Source organism: Amblyomma mixtum, chromosome 2 (genome assembly GCF_055824585.1).
Source record: "Amblyomma mixtum isolate Tamu chromosome 2, ASM5582458v1, whole genome shotgun sequence".
Lineage (NCBI taxonomy): Eukaryota > Metazoa > Arthropoda > Arachnida > Ixodida > Ixodidae > Amblyomma > Amblyomma mixtum.
Genome location: NC_143013.1, coordinates 124,102,587 through 124,129,492, shown reverse-complemented (window position 1 = coordinate 124,129,492; position 26,906 = coordinate 124,102,587). Strand labels below are relative to the sequence as shown.

The 26,906-nt window shown below is 50.0% G+C and overlaps 1 protein-coding gene across 1 annotated transcript; it reads left to right on the top strand.

Annotated features, from left to right (window-relative positions):
• The first annotated feature begins 12,039 nt into the window (after nucleotides 1-12,039).
• Nucleotides 12,040-13,413, top strand: LOC149360768 (neprilysin-like). Its single transcript, XM_089567919.1, has one exon. It carries the CDS (start codon nucleotides 12,040-12,042, stop codon nucleotides 13,411-13,413), a length of 1,374 nt encoding a protein of 457 aa, XP_089424045.1.
• The last annotated feature ends 13,493 nt before the right edge of the window (nucleotides 13,414-26,906 follow it).

Here is a 26,906-nt window from a genome sequence, read left to right as displayed (position 1 = left end):
GATCTCACACAGTGTCCGCCTCCGCCGTTCGATCATGTTCCTACGTGACACTCGCAGTAATACAGAACGTGCTACATCCGCCGCTATTGACGAGGACGGCACTGGTGAACACGCTCAAGTTTCGGTTACACTACACATAAAGGCCCCCGAAAGAAGATTGGTCAATCGTTACGTTAGCTCACTTTGTAGAGCACCGCACGCGAAATACGGAGGTCAAGGGTTCGGGCTCCACCGGTGGCATGTGGTTGTTTTTTCTTATGCTTTATAATCAATTAGGTTTAGAAATGATCATTTGTTGCTTTCCTATTGATGAACACAACAAATTAAAAAGAATACCCTATGCTGCTTGGTTTCGGTGACTGTTGGCGTCCGTCATATCACCCATAACGAGCCCCTCTTTTCCGTTCTCTTGCTCTCAGATCTGTTCACGTGTTCGAAAGGAGCATGATTGACCACAACTTCAGCTATGGAATGGCGGGCCATCAAAACTGCAGATATAAAGCGCCTTCCAGTCAGCTTTGGAAGGCGAGCGTTACTTCCAACAGGAGGCAATTCGCCATATAGCGGCGGTTGGTTTAGGGTCAGGAAAAAAAATCAATTGTTAGCAGGAAAATTTAGCGGTCTTCTTAGCCACATTTTTAAAGAAAAAAAACATTGGTTTGGTTGGTTTGGTTTATGGGGTTCAACGTCCCAAAGCGACTAAGGCTATGAGAGACGCCGTCGTGGAGGGCTCCGGAAATTTCGACCACGTGGGGTTCTTTAACGTGCACTGATATCGCGCAGTACACGGGCCCCTAGAATGTCTCCTCCAAAGATATTCAACCGTCGCGGCCGGGATCGAACCCGCGTCTTTCGGGTCAGCAGCCGAGCACCATAACCACTGAGCCACCGCGGCGGCTCCAAAGGAGCACGAAAGGCCACCACTTTAGATATGGGATGGCGGGCCATCAAAACTGCAGATATAATGCGCCTTCCAGTCAGCTTTTCTCGTACGTGTCAGCTCCTTTTTGAATGCTGCCTCAGATTTCCGCTCACCGCTCTAGGTTTCGCTTCAAGGATAAAAATCTATGACACAGAGACGAGCTGTTATGGTGATGAGGATACATGTAACGACACCATCAGAGGAGAGATGCACTGGAGTATGTCAAGAACAGCTTTTAAATTTCAAACTAGTTTCTAAGGGCACTAACTTTTCACGTCGTCTATCGTAAACTTCCATTCGAAAGCTGTCCTTATCGGCTCAAAATTATCAGGACTATTTAGATGACCTTGTGAAGTGCGTTAAAGAAAGGAGGTAGGCAGCAAATGGTGGAGTCGACGCAGCAGTAAAGCGCTCTCTCTTTTCCTTGAAGCAATTCTAACGAAAAGACACCGCCCTAACAGCCGAGCGCTACCAGCCTACTTTCTTCGTTTGGGCGCAAAAATAGAGCATGGTTGTTAGTGAAATTAAGAATATAAGCAACGGCTAATATTTAAGCAGTTAATATTTAAAAAGCTTATTATTTATTGCTATGCTTATTTTTATTCTTTTTTTTTATTACGAAGTCGGCGGCCATCTGCGCTGCGCGCGACGTCGCTCGGTTTCGCGCATCCGCAGAAGTGGCAAGTCTGGCATCATGAGTAAAAAAAAAGTTGTTGTTGTTGTTGTCCTCTAGAAAATGGCGCATACCCACTGCGGGGGATTGGCCAAGACACAGGCGGCAACTGATAGGTGTACAAAATGTTAAACAAGAAAATAATGGTGGGAAAGTTAGCAAGGTAACCGATCAGATTCCAGTCCTCTTTCTCTTCGTCTTCGTCTACACATGCAGCGTGGATCGCATGCATCCACTCGCCTCGTTGTCTCCTGATTGCCTCATTTGCGTGGTAAACGAGTGGGTATCGAAAATATTTACATCATTCCGCTTTCTTACTTGAGCTCTCAATTTGAGTTTTTCATCACGCACGTTAACTCAAGAATCTATCTCAATTTGACACTATGCGTACCACTTCGTGAGCGCGCACTGTTTCTCATAAAAATCATCATCAGTGCGAGTATCAGTCGCCGCCTGTGTCTTGGCCAATCCCCCGCAGTGGGTATGTGCCATTATCTAGAGGACAACAACAACAACAACAACCACTCATGCTTCCGGGCGACATATTGGACAACCTCGCTGTCCGATCTCCCAAAACTTCGAACCGCTGTGGCCTGCTGAGCTGCCCACAGGCATCGGATTCATAAGTGCTAAAAGGTGAGCCTTCGCGATCAGAACAGTTAGCGAGGCGTTTGTATCGCGAACAACGTCCCGCCAACCCAGACGTTTTGTCAGTAGGGCAATCTATATGCTCCGTAACCCTACCGGTAGCGTTCAGCCTTGTTCAGCTCGGATAGTAATTACTTGGTAGTTTCTCAGATTCCAGTTGCGTGCGCGCCAGTCAGGCATGTTGTAACTAACAACTCTCGGTTTCGTGAAGCGGTCATCGAAAACGTTCTTCGCGGGCGCAAGTGCGCCCGCATCGCTCTCATTCGGACTTTAGTGGGAACATCCCCCGGATGTGCCGGATTGGCCAATCATGCAAGGTTGCTGCAAGATTCTTCGCGCACCCTTAGCTCTCAGTGTTGCCGCACTTATCCCTCCTCGATATGGCCAGAGGGCTAACATGATACGGATGTAACAGCTGTTCGCAAACGCCTTTTCGTACCGTCTATCACGTCGCTTTAAGCGCGACAATAATTTCTTTTTACAAGGGCAAAACTTTGGGCTAGTAGGTATTCGTGTTAACTAGGAATTGCAAACAACTACGACGAGACATAGGCTGGACTAATGCAGCGCAAACCTTCGAGTAGGTTTAACACCCAAGTTTAGCATCTGCAGAGACTGGCGGAGAACGATTGGAAAACGAAGGGCACAACGCGCACGCCATTGATAGGAAAGAAAGAGTAGTATCTGTTTCGTACAGATCAATCAATGTGGAAAAGGGAAGGCCCAAAATGCAGACATGTGAATACGCCTGGGACTAAATGGAGCACAGTTGAGCATGCCTTATTCCTCACGATATCTGTAGGAACAGCGTAGTTAAGAGGACAAAACGAAGAGGGACACACACCGTGTGTGTGTCCCTCTTCGTTCTGTCCTGTTACCTTCCCCGTTCCCACAGATATGCACTACCAAGTAGCCTGCCACATCTCTTTTGTGAACCTCAATATACGTGGGATAGTTCTATTTTGTTTTCCGGATCTCATTAACGAATTTTATTTACGACCCATTCAGTATCAAAGACTGCGAAACTATATTAATGTTTACAGAACAACCGATACCAGAGGACCTAACAGTGAAATAGCAAGATCTTGACTTGATTTGATTCGAGGAAGCGGAGACGAGTTTTTGGTTTGAGGTTAAATTTTTAAAGTTTGTTTGGCGTGTTTGGCGCGTTTGCTTTATCGGATTCGCAGCCGGTTAATAAGCATTTTGAGTGCTTGAGCGGGATAAATTTTTGTAAGACACTGCATTTATCTATGAATAGCTTTTTGTTTATTCCGCACAAGTGAAATAAAAAAAGATGACAGTGATCGGTCACTAAAGCATTAGCACAATCCTCCTGATCGCGCAAAAAAAGTCCAACACTATTAATAGTCTTCACCATTCTCTGCAGCCCCGTCTCCTGTATTCCTGAGGGTTTTAACGACGCACCTCCGGTCACTCAAGCGCAGCGAAAGCTTCCAGCGAATCGCACCAGGCCGTAAAACGACAGTGAGTAAGCAAAATAACTGGAGTGTTTACCAGAAGAGTTCAAAGCGCCTAAACAGTAGGAGTTGGCGGCGTATATCAGCGTCGTCAATCACAAGATTCACTGCCCTAGGCTATAGATTATCCTTTTGAAGCGTTGTGCACACTAATGTGCAGCAAATGCGCAGCTTCTTCTTGTGATGTGCTCCAGCTAGCACCAATTCCTTTGTTTAAAGCGAATTCCGTAGTCATGTTATTGCAACTGGGTTGCCTTTTTGATTTAGATAGAGACCGTAGTGAATATTTCTCAGAAGAGTAAGCTGAGTAGCACGCCTTTGGACTCTAGAGACATTTTGTCACCGCTAAAATGATTTTTGTTGCGAAAGCAACACTACGCCAGTCGCCGAGCCATTTCGCGGAGCTCACGAAAGGCCATACTGCGCGTGCGCGAGGAGCAGTGACGTCACACAGCGCACAGTTGGCGCGCTGCCGCCGTCGCTGCACGGGTGAGTCAGAGGTGCCGCCGTCGCGCTCGCCAGTTACGCATGCGCAGTAGCGGCGCATAGCTAGCGTGCTCGAGCCGCCGCGGCTGCCGCGCCCTCGCCATCGCCTCTCTCTCTCTACTCGTTGTTTTCGCAATCGTCCAAGTGTAACCAGAGCTAAAGCATTGCCAATTTTTTCTGCTATTTCTAAAATGAAGTCCATCTTCAAAAATATGTGAACCCCTTAGTTCTGGCGTACTCGTCTTACTATGGTGTTTTCGTGTTGCGATTTGTAGCCATTGGGACATTTTGCACCCAGTTTTTTTTTACAGGGATAAAAATTACTTTGTGCTTTGAGTTGCAAATCCGGCTGTTACTTCAGGCTCCAATTATTAGACCTCAGCATCATGCTCGGAGAAAGGTGTGTACAGTGGTGCTACCACCCTGGAGCCAAGAAAGGTTTTATCCTTTTTCCTCGTCTCAATCAATAACTTTTTTTGCTATTGCGGCCCGTTCTCTAGAATCCGCACTCGTAAAGTGGTGCACTCAAATGATGCAAGAGAGCTTTCGGGGAGAGGTAGCCAGATTGCGCAAAGCAGGGTTCCCTGGCAACGTGTTGACATCTGTGACCAAGGCACTGCTACAGAAAATCAAGGTAAGGGAAAAGAAGACACGGAGATCAGGAAGACTCGGGAACGCCAAAACAGTGGTTATTCCATACATCCACAAGGTGTCCCACAACCTAAAAAGGGTAGGCAACAAGTACGGCGTCCGGAGGATTTTTCTCGGCGCCGTCCAAATTGGCCAAGATTTGCCCTAAGGTCAGCAGTAGTGCCCCTGCAACATCTGGCGGCGGGGAAAAAACAAAAAAAAGCACGGCAAGCCCTTTTTTTTTCGGTGTGCCATGGGTGTGGTCTATGAGATCCCCCTTTCTTGTGGCAAAGTGTACTTTGGTGAGACTGGGCGTTCTGTTAATGCACGTGCCACGAAACATGAAAGAACGTTTGAAAAAGCGACCCCAGCACGAATCGACCCGCCCACTGCGGTTCGTGCAAGGATCTAAACGATCAGAACTATGAGCCACGGCTTGACAAGATAAAAATTCTGACGAGGAGGAAAGATAGATTAACTCGGGAAATATCCGAAGCCATTTTTATCAAGGCGAGAGATCATGTGTGTCAGCACCACCTCTGTCTCCCTGCATACCAGCGAATTCACATCGCTTAAAAATAGGGGAAGAAATGCAGTCTGCTCTCCTTAACCTACTTTGACTTATTTGGTGTCATCTTGAGTGGAAAAGACAAACAAAAAAAGTGCGACCACACTTTCCTCTCCCCCTTGTCCCGTTTTCTTGACCTTTTTTTCTGTAGCCAGTCATAGATACGCATGTGCTAAGTGTTTTCTTTCTTGCATGTTCAACAAAAATACGTGTCAGTGAACATAGTTGTAGTCAGCGCCTGTCCTGTCATGTCCTTTTGTGTATTCGTCTAAAGTGTAGCTTTATTTAAATTTCAAGAAAAGATAATGCATCTCTTTCCTGGGGGACACAGGGGCGCAATAAAAGACACGGACAAGACGTAGACAGGGACGAGCGCTCGTCCCTGTCTACTTCTTGTCCGTGTCTTTTGTTGCGCCCCAGTGTCCCTCAGGAAAGTTATGAACCAACAGGCCCAAATACAAGTACTTCTGGGATAATGCATCACCCACTAGGCCCTCAACGTGTTTCATTAATATACTTGAGGCTTTCATAGTATTATTTTCCAGAAAATGTTTTCCTTTTTCGGAGCCTTTATCTCTGAAATAATTAAGGCACTGAGGTGCACGCAACGCATATCAACGATGGGTACAGATCTCTGGTCTAGCTGACTAACGCAGTGTTCTACTGTCTGTACGGCTGCTTACTCAATCGACCGCAAATGTCGCAACAGTAGCGATCATTGCCACGCAACTGTGAGTCTCTTTGCCGTGCGTCACGTCATCCAGCAGCTGTTTCTATGCCACGTCATCCGCTTCGTGTGGTTTCCTGACACCAAAGAAAGTCTCCCGATCCGCGCGAAACATTATCGCGGCTGCGTAAAAAAGCGCGCGCTCGCATGCCTAAACGGAACCTAGCGTAACGGCGACCCCTACGGGTCCTACTGGTACCGATCATACAGGAGCAATAAATAACGATGGACCCTAGCGTCCAGCAAACAGCCTTCGCAACTTCCATCAGAGGTGTTTGCTATGCCATTTCGCGCTATCCCTCCGTCTGGCGCTAAATGATGATCGTGATTTCGTTGCACAAAGGGCTGGTTGGTTAATGCGCGTCATGTTAGTCTTGCGTTTAGTCTAAGCGAGGCGGCGTCAGAGACGCGTATTTGTAAGCAGTTCGCTCGTCCATAACGCCATGGTAGAGTCCAAGGGCAGCGTAAAGCTTGCACACGGCAAAAAATTGGTGAGCACCCAGGCCTATCTGAAGTTAAACCCCGCTCATCTCACATGCGAGGAATTTGCTTAACGAGCTGTGCTACCCCTCCGGACGGCAATGACCTCGCCGCAGACGCTTTTACCCATGTTCCACAAGACGCAGACACAAAGAAGTTATGAATCTCAGTGTGCCCTCACAAGCTTTCAACTAAGCTGTTTTCATAGCCGCTCTATAAAATCTACCGTGTACTGTGATACTTGCCGTCAACTGGCCTGCGCGCTTCATAAGCAAGCCAACGTTCTTTAACCTTTGCAGTCGTAGCTGCTGAACGAAAAACGCGCCAGTACTCGCAATGGGTTGACAGAGCAATAAGCCTTTTTCTTGCACTTACTCTGACCCCTAAATCGATACCACATGGTAATGCAGCATTCCCAGTAGTGGTGATCAGATGCATCTTCCCATGCCAAAGTGTGCCTTCTATGATGGATACTTTGTTTTGAGGCTAATCGCCATCTACACGACAGGCACAAAGCGCATGGGCCTTGTCTACACTCTTCATTTTGCAAGATTTGTTGGCCATCGCTGACATATGGCGCCAGGCTGAACAGGTCTCAGTTTGTTAATATACGCTGCAACGACGTACAGGCGCAAGTGTCAGTTGATTTATTCAGATGCCGAGTAAGGTGAAATATGTCAGTAGGATCTCCAAAGGATTTTACAATGCGTGCTGCGCGCGTCCGCATAATCAGCTGCTCTAGAGAGAACTCTGTAGGCTTACGGAGTAAACATAATGGCAGCTACACAAGGACCCTGTATCGAACAGCGCGAATACAATCAGCCACAAGAGACGAGGAAACAGTCGAACACACTGCTGTATTTCTCGTCACTTGTGCCTGTTGGCGTTCCCGCTGTTCGATACAGAATGCTTAACCAACCAGACCCCGAAAATCTTCTTACTCAAGTGTTTTTTATGATCAGCCATACTTCTCCTAAAAACCCTTTCTTCTAGCACAAAAGAACAGCGAGAACTTCTTTATATACATCCTGGGTGTCCTGACGCCGCATACTCACAACAAAAAAAAATATTATTTCTAGCGACTCAGCTATTCTCTCGCACCTTAGCTGCAGGAGCAGCCATTTATACATCAGTAACGGCGAGAACACGCGGAGTGTCCAAGACTGCGTTTGTAAATTATTCATTGCAGGTGCTCCGCACTCAACGCTCTGCCAATCTAGCTCCGCTCAGTGGAACAGGATATGGCAAGCACGGAAAAGAAAAAGCAGCGCAAAACAAATAACCTCAGAAAAAGAAGGTCACAGGCTTGAGCTCTACTGCACTTTATTTCCGGCATCCCATGTTCCGCGCTTGTTACGTGTCACCGTGAAGTAGTATGAAGTGCAGTATTATGTATTATTCAGGATATGCATACCGTTGTAGTAATGATGGGCGCAGTGGATAGCTGATTCTGAAAGGGATAAACTAACCTACCTCCCAACTTTTCTCAAGAGCTGTACAACAGATATCTGTCCGCCTTTATTAGGGGCACATGAACGATTGGGGGCAGGCTTATAGAGTTCCGCACCCTTGTGTTCTTTGTAGGCTCGGGCTGGGCCATACTCTGCCGTCGAGACGTTATGTCTACTGGACCAGGGGCTCCCGACAAGGAACTTGGCCTTTCAAAGCCAGAGGGAGAGATGTCTAAGATGTCCACTCGTAAGAGACGCAAGCCCAGCGCGACATTGAATAGGTTGGGGCAACCGAAAAGGAAATAAAAATAATAGGCCCCTGCCTGCACCGTTTACACACAACAGGCTTAACCCAATTGAAAAATAAAAGAGGAGGCCCGTAGGCAAGTTGTAATTTGACCACCCGTGGGTGGAAAAATAAAATATTAGGGAAAATGCTACATTAGCGACCCACAGCCGAGAGAGCGGGCCCGGGGAGGCTCCCCTGACCTCCCCTGGGAAGTAGCGGAAAGGGAAATGGGACGTCGGAAGGGAATGGGGACAGCGAGATTTTTGCTCTGATCCTTCAATTGTCTCGACTCCATTACTGGCCCGCCTGGCCAGGGCAGGGAGAGCATCGAGATTGCCCAATGGTGCGGCCCCACTCACGGGATGCCCGACCACCCACCATACGCAACGGGCTCCGACCGTCGGAGACAGGAAAACCTAACACGGGGTCAGTAGCTACCTGGGGCTCCTCATCGCTCACTAGAAGGCTTTTCCCACCTGCCGGCTACTAGCCGTCGAAGGTTTTTCGCGGTTTTCCGGGCACCGGAAGTATGTGTGATAGTCCCGGCCAATGGACGCCCAGTTCGTCAACGGCCTCGCGGCCTCAGAACCGGTCAGACTCCGGGGGGTCCATCTGTGCTTCCTCCAACCACCCATGCACTTATTTCCTCTCCTAGCTTACTCTCGGCGTAGAGCAGAAGTACGAATCTCAACCTCCGCATGATACCGATGATGCAGTCAAAGCAGGATCTTCCAATAAGAGGCCTCGCAGGCCGTCAACTAGTACTGCTGACAACCGCCGTCGGCGCTCATTAGCTGGCAGCTCCGCCAGCCGCCTTAAGGGTGCCACCATCAAAGTGGAATCAGCAGGGCCAACCTCGGACGACCCCGCTTCGAAGCCTGCAAATCCAAGTGATGCTGAGAGCCGCAAAGCGCCACATCCTGAACCCGTCGCAGAGAATCAGCCATCGCCGTAAACTCGGGACAAAGGTTCGTATCTAAAGCACTCACGGCAAAAAACCAGCCAAGTGGCCTCCGGCGTGCAAGAGGCTCCCTCGGGTGGAGAAACAAAGCAGAGGGACGTGATCGTCACGCTGACCGCCACCCAACCTCCTAGCGCTCATCCAACCACGTCTACCATAAAAGACGCGGCCGGAACTAGCCTGGCTTACCCGCAGAGCGCAGATGCCCCACCAGGCGACCCGGCACCCGCAAGCTTAGTGCCAGATATTGCACCTGCCGAGGACCCGGCACCTCGCACCAAGGGTTCTAAGGCGTTTCCTAGGAGGAGCACCGTCTTGAGCCCCAATTGGCTGGGCCTGAAAAACTTCGATTTGGCCGACATGGTAAGTTGCTGATTTGAACACCTCATGCGGCCGTGTCTTATGATATAGGGGCATCGTAGGAATTGAACTGCATCCGATATTATAAGGCCAGCGCCCTGATGCTATGGACGACAGGTGGATGATGTCGCACATTCACACCAACACTAGTTTTATTTGACTTCTGAGCAGGGCGCTTTAGGATAAACATTTGGAACGCGAGCGTTACTTCCAACAGGAGGCAATTCGCCATATAGCGGCGGTTGGTTTAGGGTCAGGAAAAAAAATCAATTGTTAGCAGGAAAATTTAGCGGTCTTCTTAGCCACATTTTTAAAGAAAAAAAACATTGGTTTGGTTGGTTTGGTTTATGGGGTTCAACGTCCCAAAGCGACTAAGGCTATGAGAGACGCCGTCGTTGAGGGCTCCGGAAATTTCGACCACGTGGGGTTCTTTAACGTGCACTGACATCGCACAGTACACGGGCCTCTAGAATTTCTCCTCCACAGAAATTCCATCCGCCGCGGCCGGGATCGAACCCGCGTCTTTTGGGTCAGCAACCGAGCAGCATAACCACTGAGCCACCACGGCGGCAGAAGAAAAATATATATCGTTTAGATTGCCTACTACGATGCCTATAACGAGTGCGTAATGTTCTTGCAATTTTCGCGCCCAATCCTTGGTTTGAAACCGCTGCATTGGCTCTAAATGGTTTGCACGAATTATAACCTTCAAGAATGATCGAGTGCCTTCTATTTTATTATCACATGAAGTTTTACTGATTAAACTTGCTAATCGAGCTTATTTCACTCATTAATCTCCTTATTCAAATATGAGAGGGGCGCTACCAGAGTTTTGAGTGTCAGTAGAAATTTTTCGCGGTGGCGATTTTCAAATTTTGGGGATCGTCACATTTTCAACTTTCGCGGTGCTCTATCATAGGTATCATAGGTGCTCTATCACTGGTGGTCACGTGGTGGTTATGGCGTCATGACATTTTAATGGCATTCATGATCGCGGGGAGTCCTCGTACGACTCGTTGCGTAGTGGCGCAGCGATTAAGCGGCACTGCCGAGCAAGGTGGCTACTTCAAACACGGCCACCGGTTGGGCTTCTGCGACCAATCTCTCTCATCCAGAGCTCCCGTAAGACTCATGTGCAGCGCCACGATGGGCGCGTTGAAATTGCATCGAATTTAGCAACGGTGCTTGGTTTGCTCACGATCCGTTTGCTCACAACACAAGATGACTGACCTCTTTCCAGCAATCAGAGAATTTCTTTACAAAGAAGTATGAATGTTCTTCTGAGACGGCATACTGAAATCTTTTTCGCATTTTTATTTATTACCACTGATGCAACGCTTTACTATTATATCTTTCATTCCTTTCGACATGATATCTGGCCGCCTTCTAATACAAAATTCAGTCTTAAAATAATGCCCTCACTTATAACACCCTGAAAGTCAAAATACTACTGATATCTTAGGCCAAAGCTACCGAAATTAAGTTAGTCCTGGGCAACCACTGTCTTGTCCTCGTTTTGCACCATTTAGAAGATTTTCTTTACCCTATCAGGACGCAAAAATACGCGAAGGGACGCATTTTTGGCTCTTATATTTAATGATATGATTCTGAGGGTCGAGTAATACAAAGCATCTCTTCGTCTTCAGGTGAGAAGTCCTCGTGAGACCATCGGCAAGACCGCAGGAGTGCTCCTTAAAAAGGAGATTCTCATCACCCTCGTTGCTATAGCGACCATGCTATTCTTCCTAGTCGCCCTATTCTTCCTAATCCCCACGACGACACCGAAAGTAAAAGACTGCTTCTGCGTGACCGACGACTGCCTTTCCCACGCAAGACTCCTCAAAAAGAGTCGAAGTACAAAGTTTGACCCCTGCCATGACTTCAGTGCCCACGTCTGCTCAAACTGGTCACCGCCCAAAGTAAGAGAAGAAATTAGAGATTTTGACACGTCCGCTATGGTAGACATGGTCTACTCATGGCTCCTGGATCTGAGCACGACTTTGCAGGAAGGATCCAAGGCGTTCCCCGTGGCCAGCAAGGCACTGGCAATGCTACAGTCTTGCATGAGCAACTCCTCCACGTACGGAACTAACCTGAAGGCTTTCCGGCAATTTCTGGACGATCTCAGCCTGCCTTGGCCGAATCCACCAAAACAAGGTACCGATGCGCTTGGCGTGCTCGTCAATCTGGCCTACAATTGGCAGGCTTCCTTCTGATTCAAGGTGAGAGTGTCTTTTATGCATAAAGGCCTATACAAAGGCAAGCGCCGCATTATTTTGACGCCGTCTCCTCTGATTACGCTCTACCGCCAGCAGCATCGCGCTGTCATAAGAGACGGAAAGGACTCCTACGTCAAGTACTGGATGGACTTCTACGTGGCCCTCCTTGGTGACGCCAAATCAGCCAACAAGAAACGGGCTCTTCAGACGGCGGAAATGGAAGGCGACATTATTGAGACCATCAACGAGGCGCTACAAACATCAACAAAACATTCGGTCGTGTTCCTTATAGAAGATCTGGAAGTGTACACGAACCACATTAGTTCCCGCCGATGGTTGCAACAGATTCAGGGCGGTACTGCCTTGAACCCTGAGCTGACGTACCAGGATATTGTTTTTACGACCAATGCACTTTTCCTGCGGACAGTAGGCAACCTGTTCAAGAGATACACCAACGATGCGATTGTGGATTTCCTAGGGTGGCAATTTGCCCAGCACTATGCCCATGTGTCAGACAGCGGCCTTCTGGTGGCGCGTTACGGCGACCACAGGATAGCCAGAAGCTTGCGACCCGCCTTCTGCGGATTCCACATCGAGGTGCCCTACAGGGTGCTCCTCCTATCCCTAGGTTTTGCGTCGCGGCTAACGCTCACCGACAAGGAACTGGTCGACGCTGGCTTCGACCGCCTCATATCGACGGCTGTGTACTTGCTCAACAAATCTAATTGGTTTGACTCAGAGAGCAGAACCTTGGCCACTGACAAACTTCGGGCTGCCAGCTTGCGGCTGTGGCCTCCCGCAAAATTTCTGAACGATACAAACCTGGAGGAGCTATTTCGAGCGTTTCCGGACAAACAAGAGTCGTTTGGCGAATACTTCATCAACTCGCGCGGGAGCATTCGAACAATCAAGATAACGCCGGAATTCGACACAGTGCTTGAAATGCCGGAGAACTATGGCCTGCTGTATTTCGAGTACGATTACGTAGAAAACACCGTAGGTGTCGAGATCGGTCCGGTGGCCCGTCCACTGTTTTACAGCCAAGGCACTCTGGCCATGTTCTATGGCGGATTTGGCTTTTCGCTCTCCTTAGAATTGGTCAAGGCGCTCGACCAGGAGGGACTCCAATGGCACCCCGATGGACTGCTGGTCGACTCGTTCCTGAGAGCAAGCTCGCAGGCTGTTTTCGAAGCCAAAAATAGGTGCTTTAACAACAGCGAGCTGGCTGGCAGAAGAAGTGTGTTTCCAGAAATACCGGCGCTGCAGATAGCCTACTCTGCCTTCCTGGACGCAGCCAGCGAAGCCGGGAACACAACGCAGATAAGCTCCGAGCTGAACGAACAGAAGGTATTTTTTATGACCATCTGCCACATGACGTGCACCCGACAGGATGTCAAAAACCCCTTCTCGGTTGACTGCAACAAACTTGTGCGCCCCTCTGCGGCTTTCGCAAAGGCGTTCCGGTGCCCGGAAGGATCTCGAATGAACCTGCGAAATAAGTGCTACTTTTTCGATTGATACGAGAATTTTGTGATGTGAGAATTTTTTAAGCTTTGCGATGGTGCTGTGAGTTTCTGTGAATAGCAACGAACATTTACTACCACGTGTAATGTAGTGTAATTCATAAGCAATATCTTCTGTATTCTATAAGGAAGTGTGAGAACTTTGGAAAACTGCGGTGATTTCTATATTTTTTGTGTGTATTTTGGTTCCTCTCATGTGATGTTGTCTCAGAGACGTTTTCACATTTTTACGATAGCCTTGCTCTCGGGTATCAAGCGGTGACAGAGATAATTTTTGAACTGCCCTAATCAAAGCTGAAGTCATAATATTGGAATATCCTTCTTAAGCAAGGAAACCGAGGCGGCTGCCAAGCTTTGTACCTAGCTATAATTCGTCATGGATCTGTGGTTGCTTCTAGAAACGTTCTGTTGTATTTTACTAATGAAGTCATAGTGGCCGAGACCAAAAAGTGGCGTACTCTTCCTAAAAATTCTACTTTGGGTTTCAAAAGAGCGTACCCTTACGCTGAGATTTCACTGCAGCTACAAAATGGTGGCCCCTTGAGTTATCGGGGACGTAGGCGTTCAAAGTCTTATTTCCTTGTCGAGTAAATGTTTGCACACAAAGGCACTTCGTGGTGTGTAGACCTGTTAGCTTAACCTGACGACTTTTGTTCGTTTTCTTGTCTGTTGAAGTGGACATGCGGTGCTTAAATTTTAAATTACGTTATTTGCTTAGCCACTGTGAATTTATCCATCTGCATTGTCGGTGTCCCCAAGTCTTGAATCTATTGATGGTTCTGTCAATTAGTCACGGCATGTTATTTCGGTCTCTATATTTTTCTTTTGCCTGGCACATGATGAAAAAAAATTCCGTCAGAATAGGTCGGGTTGTGGTTCAAATATAGAAGCTTTCTCTTTTAGCGCATCGTGTTATTTTCGCTGGCCTCTTAATTTTTGAGGGCCGAACGTTTTTTTTCGCTGCAGGAGAAAAAACTGAGAAGTGAAACGCATCCAGCGAAATAAACAAAGTTTTTCTCTTTTGCTTTGAACTATAATGTCACCTGAATGCCGAAGCCCTCGGGGGCCTGTTTGCAGCTAACGTTTCTGCTGCAGAGTACGACCTCTTTGTTCATGTAGTAGGTTCATTAAGTGGCAGGAGGAGGGCGAGAAATCACCGGAACGCTGTGCGACTGAGTTGCTCTGCCTTTCTCACACAATTGCAGTTCTTGATCTTCGAAGCCACAGCCAATTTCCTTATTCTTGCGAGCGCCACCTTTATGCTTGGCAACCGCGCTTGTAAGTTCGCAGGCGGAAGTTTTCAGAATTGTGCGCTCCTTGAGGCGTTTCCCAGTCTACTCTATTGGGAGTACACCGTCAGCCCCCCCCCCCCCCCCCCCCCCCCCTCCACTGTATTATTTGTGCGGAATATTTTGAGATGTCGAACTTGAACATTCTAAAGAACAGCACTGAGGGGCTTTTTTTGCCAGTCTTACGTGCGCTCATCCGTATTAATACTATGTCTACTAACCCCTTTAAGGGAGACATTTAGGGCAAATTGAAGGTTGCCAGCTTTGATTTGTTTTGGTTCTGACGGCAAATCGGATAGTTTCAGCGAGAACTGAGCGTTTATAAGCTTGGCAATGTTAAAGTTGTCGCAGCCGCATGTCGCTCTTTTTTTTATTCGAGCTCTTTGCCATTAGGCATAATGAAAAGGGAAGGAAAGTTATAAAAAGGAGTGCAAACAAGCCTCGCTTATAAAGCGGCAGAAGTTCGCGATGAAGCGATTATCATGAGTCCACTTGCGATAGTCGTCTGCAACGTCCCATCGCAGGCCTACCTTTCTTAGCAAGCGTCGTCTCACGGAAGCTGTAGCCGGGCAAGCCCACAGCAATTGTTTTTCGTCACACTGGTCGGGCGCAGCACCACAATAAGGACACTTTTCAGTCACTTCGTAACGTTTGTCACGCCACCGATGACGCACAGGAGTTAGAGCTGCTCCTGCCCGAATCTGGCGCACAGATACCTCCTCCTCCCGAGTGAGACTCCGGGGAAGAGGGTACGATCACGGAGGAATTAGAGCGCGTGTTCGCTGACGCAAAGCCTGTTTCTCGGAAACATGGGAGAGGAATGGATCTGAGGGAAGAGGGGAAGGTTGCGGGATATCAGACGTGTCAAGGTGTGTCATTGCATCCACATGAATATTATGCGGATCCTGGGCATGCCCGCGAACCCAATTTATACGCACAGGACAGGGATATTTTGTGCAAAGTTGGTGAATGAATTGTGTAACTTGGAATGTGCGCCGGACAGCCTTAAGCTGCTTAAGGGCGGCAAGGGAGTCAGTGTAAATGTGAACAATATCGAAAGTGGGTACGAGTGGAAGGGAAGCAATGTCATTGTGTATCGCCTGAAGCTCCAAGGCAAGGGGGGAGCAAGTATCCGCGCTATATGTAGCGCGGGAGTTAAGATGAGGATGGGAGGGACTGTAGACTGCAGTAACTCCCTGCAGTGCTGTGTGTGATGCATCGGTGTATATTATGCACCCTGGAGGAAGATGGGCGGCTGATATCGGCGTCGAAGCAGAGGAGCGATTGTCTGTGAGTTGACAGTATGAGCATGGAGGAAGAGTCTGTAAACGATGAAGCTGAAGCGACATCTTGCGTGCTCTGTTTGCCTCACGCTGGCCGATAATTTCACTTAATGTATTAAGTTGAGCGTACTCTTGCAGAATGGGTATGGGTGTGATACGAGGAAGATAAGTTATGGCATGCATAGCCTCCCGATTGATTGATTCAAGGGAGTCCCACTGTCGGCGGGTGAGGCGACGAAATTGGGCCTGGTACACTATCCGTGGCTGAAGGATGGAGCGCACGAGCTGACGGGCAGTATCAAAACGCGCTCCGCCAAAGCGCATAGCTATGCGTCGAATCAGACCGAGAGTAGCGTGAGCCGATTTACGGGTTGCGTTTAGCCGCGGAGTCCCAGTCCCAGATGCATGAAGTAGAAGACCTAGAACACGCACACTTTCTGCTTGAGGAATTGGAGAATTATCTACCATGAAGGTAAAAAGTGCTGCTTTCCGTAAGCCACTTCTGTTTCCAATGCGAATTAAACAAGATTTATTACACGAGAGGGTCAAACCCAAAGTGGGTAGTCGTGATGTTAAGCCATCCAGCGCTTGCTGGAGCGCCGACTGTTGCACAGACGCATCTAGATGACAACACCACAAGGTTATGTCGTCGGCATACGCAAGGACGCGTACAGAAGGACTTTTCTCTGGGGCTCGGACAAGAGGTATAAAAGTTACGTTTAATAGTGGGGGGGGGGGGGCGAGGACGGAGCCCAGGGGTACACCGCGGTTGGAGGTAAAGTGACCAAAAGGCTTCCTATGAACACGTACACTTAAGGTTCTGTTTGTTAGAAATGAGTGAACTGAAAGGAGAAAGCGATGCGGGAGACCGAGATCTTGAAGGGTACCAAGAATAGAAGAGTGTAGGACGTTGTCATATGCCTTCGCGATGTCAGTAGCGATCACCATACGAACAAGGTGACTATGGGGAGAATGATTTAGTACGTCCGCAGCCAAAACAGCCAGGCCGTCTTCTGTTCCAATGTGATTGCGAAACCCAATTTGAGATTCCTGCCCTATGCCTGCCCTATGCCTGGCAAGAGCCTTTCATCTGAGGCAGAGAGCGGAGGTGGGCCTGCTGGGCCGAACAGTGCCGCGCAGTTGTCGAACGCGCCCAATGAGTGTCCGACCAGGTCATCCGAGGACGGAGAAACGCGTGGCAATTTTCCAAAAGGCAGATTCGGGTCATTTGACTGCGAGGAAGCTCATGCATCCTCAGACGATGCCACGAAGCCGGCTTGCGCTGATCAAGCAGGGGGCGGTAATTTCAAGGTTGGCGCGTGCAACAAAGGTGCAAATGGCTCCAAGCGAGGCAGAGCAGCTGGAGGCAGGTGCGTGGCTTTCACGCCGAAAGTCGACGCGTGGAGCAATACGTTCCGTGCGGCAGTACGCCAAAGCAAGTGCAGCAAAACCGGCCGCAGTGGTATGGTTACTAGGCCGAGCAGGGGCTATGCTCCTTACGCAGCGCGCGGTTTGTACTGGCACGCCGGAGAAAGCGTACCCTCAGGGACGTCACGTGCGCGGGTATTCGGACCCATCGTGGACCAGGACGTTTTCGATCCTGGAGGGCAGCAGCTTTTGAATTCTCGTCCCGTGGCGGCACCAGGCATATGAGCTGAGTGACCGTTAGCGGTTAACCATGTACGTTGATAACACGTGATGGCTCGAATGCACACAGGGACACTCGGTGCGACCAAGGGGGCTCACGCGGCCACTTGCGGACCTCATACGAGTGCTTCAGTTGCCAGTGTCTGTGCGTATGAGTGCTCATTCGCGAGCAGGACGAGGGTGTGCGTGCAGGTGTAACCGGTCGCAGCGCGACAACTTGGACTGCGGTCAAGGCGCTGTGTTTGGATGTATGAAACGTGTACGCGCGTGTAGGGCACTGACTGTAAGCACAGCCAATGGACCGGTACACCCGTACTACGAGCTCAGCATGCATGAAACCTTTTTACTTTTGAAGTGTGTGCTTAGTTTCGTTTTTGGGTTCATTGTATGTAAGCCACCAGCCCTCTTTTTGTGTGTGTTTATTCATCTAAGCGTGCTGCAACCCTTAGATGAATTTCGAGGAGGGCGTGTAGAGGACTAGCATGCGCCATGTGTGTTTATCCCCCCCCCCCCCCCTCCTCTCTTCGCGGCTAAGGGAGGGGAGCTTCGCCGTTGAGAGGGCCCCAAGGAGATCTGTGGATGCGCGCGGTCTCATTAGGAGTGCCCATCTTTCTGTCTCTTGTGTCGCCGCTGCAGACTCCGGAAAGCCCCCTGCGGGGGGGCTGCGAGGAGGGCGCAAAAGCGGGAAGCGGCAGTTAGCGCCCAAGGCGGGCAGCAGCCAGAGAGGGAGCGGCCGGCTCACCCAAGCCTCCCATTGTCCCCCTTCGGGGGAGGACGCGCGTTCCTCGCCGGGACAGCTTTGTGCCAGTGCACAAACATCCAAGAGCCATTAAAATCTCAACGCCGCCGTTTCATCTTACGCCGACAGCTCACCGCTGCTTGACAAACACCACTTCCGGCCCAATTAAGGTTCGAACGCTTCGTTCGGAGGTTCGACCGCTTTTGTTTTGAAAAGAGAACACTGCTGAACGAAGCGGAGACAGGCGGTTCCGGATGAATGGCAGCTGTGGGCGGCGGTGCAGCTGGCTGGCGTCCGGTATAGCCCCGAGGCTCGACAACTCGGTCTCAAGGAACGGCAGCGCGCAGAAGACACCAACGGACAGAACTAGCACAGCCACCTGCTTAATTGGGGACAGTGGCGGCCACTTGACTTATGTCGCCGGCCGGACCCCGGAGGACGGCTGGTGGGGCGGCAGTCCATTGTGATCCGACTCTTATCGGAAAGTGGATCTGCGCTCCCGGTTGTTGTTTGCGACAGTCGCAGCTGGGATGGGGCCGATAATTGCCCTAGTGCCGGGAAGCGTCAAGGTCACGGGTACCGGGGAGACAGACGTACCCGTGGAAATTTTTTGACATGTTGTATTTATGTGTTTTGCAGTGTATTTCATAGGGGAGAGAGTTTGTGTAATACAGTGGAAGTGTGGGGCGGGGCCCGTAACCCAGGCGGCCAATCCGTATGTGTGTGAATTCTCGGAATGTACTATGTTTTAAGTGAAAATGATGCCCTTTATACAATATGTACATTTGAGAGAGAGTTATGGGCCTTAAGGAAGTTGGAGGGCGGGCCACATGGCTAATAACCAATCGTGTTAAGAGGTTGACACGATTGGATGCTGATGAATGTGGGTCGCGCCCATGTGTCTTTAAAACTGGGTCCCGGAGCCCGGAAAACGGGGTTCTGGGCTACGGAGATAGATGTAACGCATCTTCGGCTATGCCGAGTAGAGGCCTCCCCTAAATGTTAGCCAGTTCCATGTTGTTGTTGTGCTCACTGCTCAAAATTGTATGTATATATAAAGCTCCAGTATATATCCCTTGCAAGTTCTCCGTTGTTGCCAAGTGGTGTCTGCTAGCTAAACCTTCAGCCTTCAAGTCATCATTCAAAAGCCGTCTCCGACGGGGCACCCCTGGTGCAAAGGAAAGAAGAAAAGAACCTATTCGCTTTTGGTTTGTGTAAGCGAAACTTTACTAGGCCGCCACTGGTTTTACAGAGAACAAGGCTGCTTTCAGGCTGATGATGAAGGGCACTTTCTTCCAATGACGCTTGGTATAGCTTGACGCCACAGGTTCAAGCGTTCTTCATCTTTCGGAGCACAAAAGAGAGACAGTTTCTCGGTACAGCTTTTGTAACCCGTTATGCAGCGTGGAACGAAGCACTTTTTTCCCATTGCACTCACTTATGCATGCCTGTCAAGGACGAAACGTGCAAACGACCCATGGAAGAGAAGCGCCCGAACGTGCTGTGACAAGTGCCAGCGGCGCTACCGAAGGCCCCAATAGCCCTCACGCCATCTGTCGGCGAGCGGCCAAAGCATGCACGAGTGGCGCGACACGGTCGCTCCACGTACAGCGGCCGCCGTTCCGACACCTAGCTTATTCTTCCATCGTGTTGTCAGCAGGAGGTTGTCAGCAGAGCTCACGCTTTTGGATTGGTCGAAATGGTTATGACGTCAGAGTGCGCGGATTCGAAGTAATAAAGTCAGCCATGGATGTCTGACGCCCTCATTTTGAGCAGAGGACAACTTATAAAAATAGTTGCCATCCGTCCCGATAGGTGGCGCAAGGCGCTAGCAAAAAAAACTGCCTCTCCCGTAACCGAGAGTAGCGTAAGCATGTAATGTTTACGGGCATAATGCGAAGCGCACGCTGACACGACGAGACGCTGGCCTGACAAGAATGTATATGCAGCGCTTTCGAAACTGTCCGAAGTGCGTAGAGGCAAAAGCGTTTTCAGCACCACTTTGCATAAGTGACACTGGTGATGCTACCACTGGATTACATCACACATAATTCGTGACGAAGTAATGACTAATTACTGATTAGTGTGTAATGACTGATTAATGACTAAATACTAATAAACTGCTGATTAATAACGCTTAAGCTTCGCCTTTAGGAGTGGAACGCGAAAGCGTGTTGTAGCGCTGCCAGGCAGTCCGCGGAACGCCACCACCCGTTCGGCGTGATACCTCGTCCTTTGAACGCGACGCTTTTTGAGGAAAGGAAATTACGCAGTAATTCTCTGCCTTGTCGGTGGACACCCGAGCCGCACCTTACAGGAAGGTAGGAACGCCACCACCCATTCGGCGCGATGCCTTGCCCTTTGAACGCAACGTTTTTTGAGGACAGGATATGGAGCAGTAATTCTCTGTAATCGCGGTGGACACCCGAACCGCACCGTACAGGAAGGGAGGAACGTCACCACCCGTTCGGTGCGATGCGTTGCCCTTTGAACGAAACGCTTTTTGAGGAAAGGAAATGGCGCAGTAATTCTCTGTCATCTCGGTGGACACCCGACCGCACCATACAGGAAGGGAGGAACGCGACCACCCGTTCAGCGCGAAGCTACCGGCGCTTGTATGCCGGTCCTGTAGGAGGGCTTAGAGAGTCTCGTTAAATCTCGTACGGTGCCCGGATGTTGTCGTTTCAGTGCCCGGATGAGTGGAATTCAGTGCCCGGATGTTGGCTCTCGGTCTTGGCGTGACTATCACCACACTGCCGACAACGGGAGCTAAAAGCTTTACATGCTTAAATATTGTGGCATGTATGTGCTTTTTGCACGCGTTATTAGAAATCGGAAATTATATATCCGTGCATTATCAAACGCACAGCTCGACTGATATCTTGATAAACATTGAGAAGGCACTGGCAGCAGTTATTTTTTGTGACTCGTTTGGAGACCAACCGGCGCTTGCATGCCGGTCGCGTAGGAGGGCTTAGAGAGTCTCGTTAAGTCTCGTACGGTGCCCGGATGTTTTCGTTTCAGAGCCCGGATGACTGGAATGCAGTGCCCGGATGAGTGGATTTCAGTGCCCGGATGACGGCTCCAGGTCTCGGCGTGACGTCACCACACTGCCGACAACGGGAGCTAAAAGCATTTCATGCTTAAAAGCGATCGGAGGATTGGTGGCTGAAAAGCACAGAGGTGACATCAGGTTAGAAGTGTAGGAAACCGTAGTGAAAGAAGATGGCGAATCTTAATGAGAATTAAGAACACGGTTGAACAACAATAAGCGAAAAAAATGGCTGAGGCTTAGCTTAGGTTAAGCCTAGTCAGATGCGAAGCATATTGTCGCCGAGTTGCATATCGAGCACGCCGCTTGGCTAGACGTTCTTCACGCTCTTCATCAGTCTCTGTAGCACGCCGCAACTTTTGCTTCTCATTCCAACGAGCAGCCCTGTCTCCAGGAGGCATCTCTATCCCGTGTACCCCTAGCAGAGGCAGGCGCACCCCCTTGTATACCGCCGCTCCAGCATCACGTGTTCACTACAGCGCACCTAGCGGCAGAAGCAGGAAACACATTGGTCGCGACGCCTCGCGCGACGGCGCGAGCTGGGGCCCCGTTTCTCTTATGTCGTTACGTCACGCATCACGTGGTCCTCCTTGGTCGCGACGCCTCGTGCGACGGTGCGAGCTGGGCCCCCGTTTCTCATCTGCTGTGACGTCACGCACCACGTGGTCATCCTTGGTCACGACGCCTCGCGCGACGGCGCGAGTTGGGTCCCCGTTTTTCATCTGCTGTGACGTCACGCATCACGTGGTATGACATGGAGGTCACGAAAGGTCAATGGTATAGTGAGCTAGAATACATTCTAGTTCACTATAGTCAATGGTAACGACACCGCCGCGCTCGAGGAGCTGGGTTGGGCTATTTTAGTATGCTTCGCATAAAAAAGCTGATCATGGTGGCAATTGCTACCGCCCCGCTTCAAAGGGGGCGCTGCTATCCGTCCATCCGTCCGTCCGTCCGTCCGTCCGTCCGTCCGTCCGTCCGTCCATCCGTCCATCCGTCCATCCGTCCATCCGTCCATCCGTCCATCCGTCCATCCGTCCATCCGTCCATCCGTCCATCCGTCCATCCGTCCGTCCGTCCATCCATCCATCCATCCATCCATCCATCCATCCATCCATCCATCCATCCATCCATCCATCCATCCATCCATCCATCCATCCATCCATCCATCCATCCATCCATCCATCCATCCATCCATCCATCCATCCATCCATCCATCCATCCATCCATCCATCCATCCATCCATCCATCCATCCATCCATCCATCCATCCATCCATCCATCCATCCATCCATCCATCCATCCATCCATCCATCCATCCATCCATCCATCCATCCATCCATCCATCCATCCATCCATCCATCCATCCATCCATCCATCCATCCATCCATCCATCCATCCATCCATCCATCCATCCATCCATCCATCCATCCATCCATCCATCCATCCATCCATCCATCCATCCATCCATCCATCCATCCATCCATCCATCCATCCATCCATCCATCCATCCATCCATCCATCCATCCATCCATCCATCCATCCATCCATCCATCCATCCATCCATCCATCCATCCATCCATCCATCCATCCATCCATCCATCCATCCATCCATCCATCCATCCATCCATCCATCCATCCATCCATCCATCCATCCATCCATCCATCCATCCATCCATCCATCCATCCATCCATCCATCCATCCATCCATCCATCCATCCATCCATCCATCCATCCATCCATCCATCCATCCATCCATCCATCCATCCATCCATCCATCCATCCATCCATCCATCCATCCATCCATCCATCCATCCATCCATCCATCCATCCATCCATCCATCCATCCATCCATCCATCCATCCATCCATCCATCCATCCATCCATCCATCCATCCATCCATCCATCCATCCATCCATCCATCCATCCATCCATCCATCCATCCATCCATCCATCCATCCATCCATCCATCCATCCATCCATCCATCCATCCATCCATCCATCCATCCATCCATCCATCCATCCATCCATCCATCCATCCATCCATCCATCCATCCATCCATCCATCCATCCATCCATCCATCCATCCATCCATCCATCCATCCATCCATCCATCCATCCATCCATCCATCCATCCATCCATCCATCCATCCATCCATCCATCCATCCATCCATCCATCCATCCATCCATCCATCCATCCATCCATCCATCCATCCATCCATCCATCCATCCATCCATCCATCCATCCATCCATCCATCCATCCATCCATCCATCCATCCATCCATCCATCCATCCATCCATCCATCCATCCATCCATCCATCCATCCATCCATCCATCCATCCATCCATCCATCCATCCATCCATCCATCCATCCATCCATCCATCCATCCATCCATCCATCCATCCATCCATCCATCCATCCATCCATCCATCCATCCATCCATCCATCCATCCATCCATCCATCCATCCATCCATCCATCCATCCATCCATCCATCCATCCATCCATCCATCCATCCATCCATCCATCCATCCATCCATCCATCCATCCATCCATCCATCCATCCATCCATCCATCCATCCATCCATCCATCCATCCATCCATCCATCCATCCATCCATCCATCCATCCATCCATCCACAGTGAGCTACGAAAGGCTTTCGCCTTGCAGCACTTCAGAGAGCCAAAGTGCCCCCTCAATTTATTTTCAAATGTTGGAATTGGGTTTCGTAAACGAAACGTGGTTGCACAACTGACCATACCAAGTGCCATGCAACATATGAGCGGGCACCACCCGTTTTAGGAGCAATGCGTCGAATAGAACCGAAGGCCTGAATCGCCTGATCTTAGAGCGCAGCTCTTTGGCGCCCGTTTCTGCGTTTCGAGGCGTCGCCGTCGCCGTCGCCGCTGCCGTCGCCGTTGTCCGTTGTAACCAGCAGTGTGCACCCTTTAAGCTGCGACAGCAATGGATCGGGAGCTTGGAAAGGAGAGGGTAAAAGCGCAACCTCGCGCCAGTGGGGGGGGGGGGGGGGGGGGGGGCGCTGCTGTGCATAGCAAACGTGACGCCACACAGTAGCGGTAGAACGAGCGCGCGCACGTCGGCGGTGGCAGCTGCCCCGCTTCTCCTTCGCCAGACGTCTCGTTGCAGTTGAGTGAGTGAGGCGCATGGCTCCGCAGCGGCCCAGTGATTCCGTGCCCAGCAGTTCGGCGAAGCGGCAGTGGGTTGACCACAAGGCTTTCGCCAAGCACACTGTAGAATTTCCGAAGTGTTTTCGGTATTTTGTTAGGAAATAAATGCGCAGTATCCGTCTCCCACAGCTGCGAAACCAATAGAGCGGGGGCCTGCCAAGGAGAGGGTAAAATAAGTAATTTGGTTTTTGAGGAAAAGAAATGCGCAGTATCTGTCTCACATATCTCAGCCGACAGCTGAACCAGAGGGAAGGCGCATAACTGCCCTCTTGGAACAGTGGGCACCTCAAACTTGCTTTAAGCTTCGTGGCGGTAGTGACAGATGTGCGCTGCATGCTTTGGCATTGACGACGTTGTGCCAGAAACGCTGCCACCTGAAAGGGTGGTAGGGTGGGAGGGGACTTTAATGTAGGTATAAAGACAAGCGGGAATTTCTTACCACTTATGCGGGAGAACATCACGTTCCTCTCGATCTTAACGGCTCCCACAGCTGTGACAACCTCGCGAAATGGTTGCGCAGACCTCGTCTTTAGAGAACCAGGCATTGGTGCAGCAAGCCGAGCATACGAGGTCTGTTAGAAAAGTATCCGACTTTTTTTTTTTTTAGGAACACCTGACAGATATGAAACAAGCGCGCTTGCATCACGTGACCTTGAACCTTCGTGCGCCTGCACGAATTTTTTCCCGCCTGCCGATAGCGTCAGTCGCTGGGACGCAGCGTTTGAGTGAGGCGGTGCGCAGTGCTCTCGTCGGTTTTTTATTGCAACGAAAATAGCGGAGTGACAGGAGCAGCGCTACTGCATGAAATTTTGCCATAAACTGGGCGACAGCCAAGTGGAAACCATTCGGAATATTCAGACGGCTTTCGGTGACGATGCTATGAGCAGCACACAGATTAAGCAGTGGTACAATTGATTTAAAGATGGCCGCACATCGGTGGAGAGCGAGCCACGCTCCAATCGACCATCAACATGCCGAAATTACCAGGTCATTGCCGAACTGAACGCTGTGGTGATGCCACACCGTCGCGTGACTATCCGAGAAATTGGGGAAGAGGTGGACATTTGCAATTGTTTCGCACATTCCATTATCACCGAAGATTTGGCCATGGAGAGAGTTGCGGCGAAATTCGTGCCGAAGCTGCTCACGGTGGAGCAAAAGCAGCTTCGTGTTGAAGTCTCACAGGACATGCTGGATTCCGCAAACAGTGACCCCGACTTCATCAACATCATAATAACTGGTGACGAGTCTTGGGTGTACAGGTACGACCCGGAAACCAGACCCCAGTCGTCACAGTGGAAGCATTCCACGTCACCAAGACTTCAGAAGGCCCTCCAAGTACGCAGCAATGTGAAAGTGATGCTGACTGCTTTCTTTGACACCCTCTGTGTGGCAGACCACGAGTACGCACTCCACAGGGTGAAACAATGACCAAAGAGTGCTACAGATATGTCCTTTGTTGCCTACGTGATGCTGTGCGGCGCAAAAACCCGGAGTTGAGGTCAACAGGAAAGTGGCGCATCCGTCACGACAATGCTCCTGCACATGCCTCGCACTTGATTCAGACTTTTTTTGCAAAAACCAGACTGCTGTAGTTCAACACACTCCTTACTCTCCTGATATGGCCCCTGCGATTTCTGGCTGGTTCTCAAAATCAAAAGGCCATTGAAAGGAGCGCGATTTCAGACAAGGAAGAACATTATGGCTGCAACGACAGCTGAGCTAAACTCCATTCCGAAAGGGGCCTTTCGGAATACTTCCCAAAATGCAGCACCGCTGGGAGAAGTGTGTGGAGTCCCAAGTAGACTACTTTGAAGGTGACTAGGTTTGAACGCTCCAGTTATGCAAGTTTTTAAGCATGAAATGCTTTTAGCCCCCGTTGTCGGCAGTGTGGTGACGTCACGCCGAGACCGAGAGCCATCATCCGGGCACTGAAATCCACTCATCCGGGCACTGAAATCGAGTCATCCGGGCACTGAAATCGAGTCATCCGGGCACTCAAATCGAGTCATCCGGGCACTGAATTCCAGTCATCCGGGCTCTGAAACGAGAACATCCGGGCACCGTACGAGACTTAGCGAGATTTAACGAGACTCCGTAAGCCCTCCTACGCGACCGGCATGCAAGCGCTGGTTGGTCTCCAAACGAGACAAAAAATAACTGCTGCCAGTGCCTTCTCAATGTTTATCAAGATATCAGTGGAGCTGTGGGTTTGATAACGCACGGAATTATAATTTCCGATTTCTAATAACGCGTGCAAAAACCACATAAATTGCATGTTGCACTTC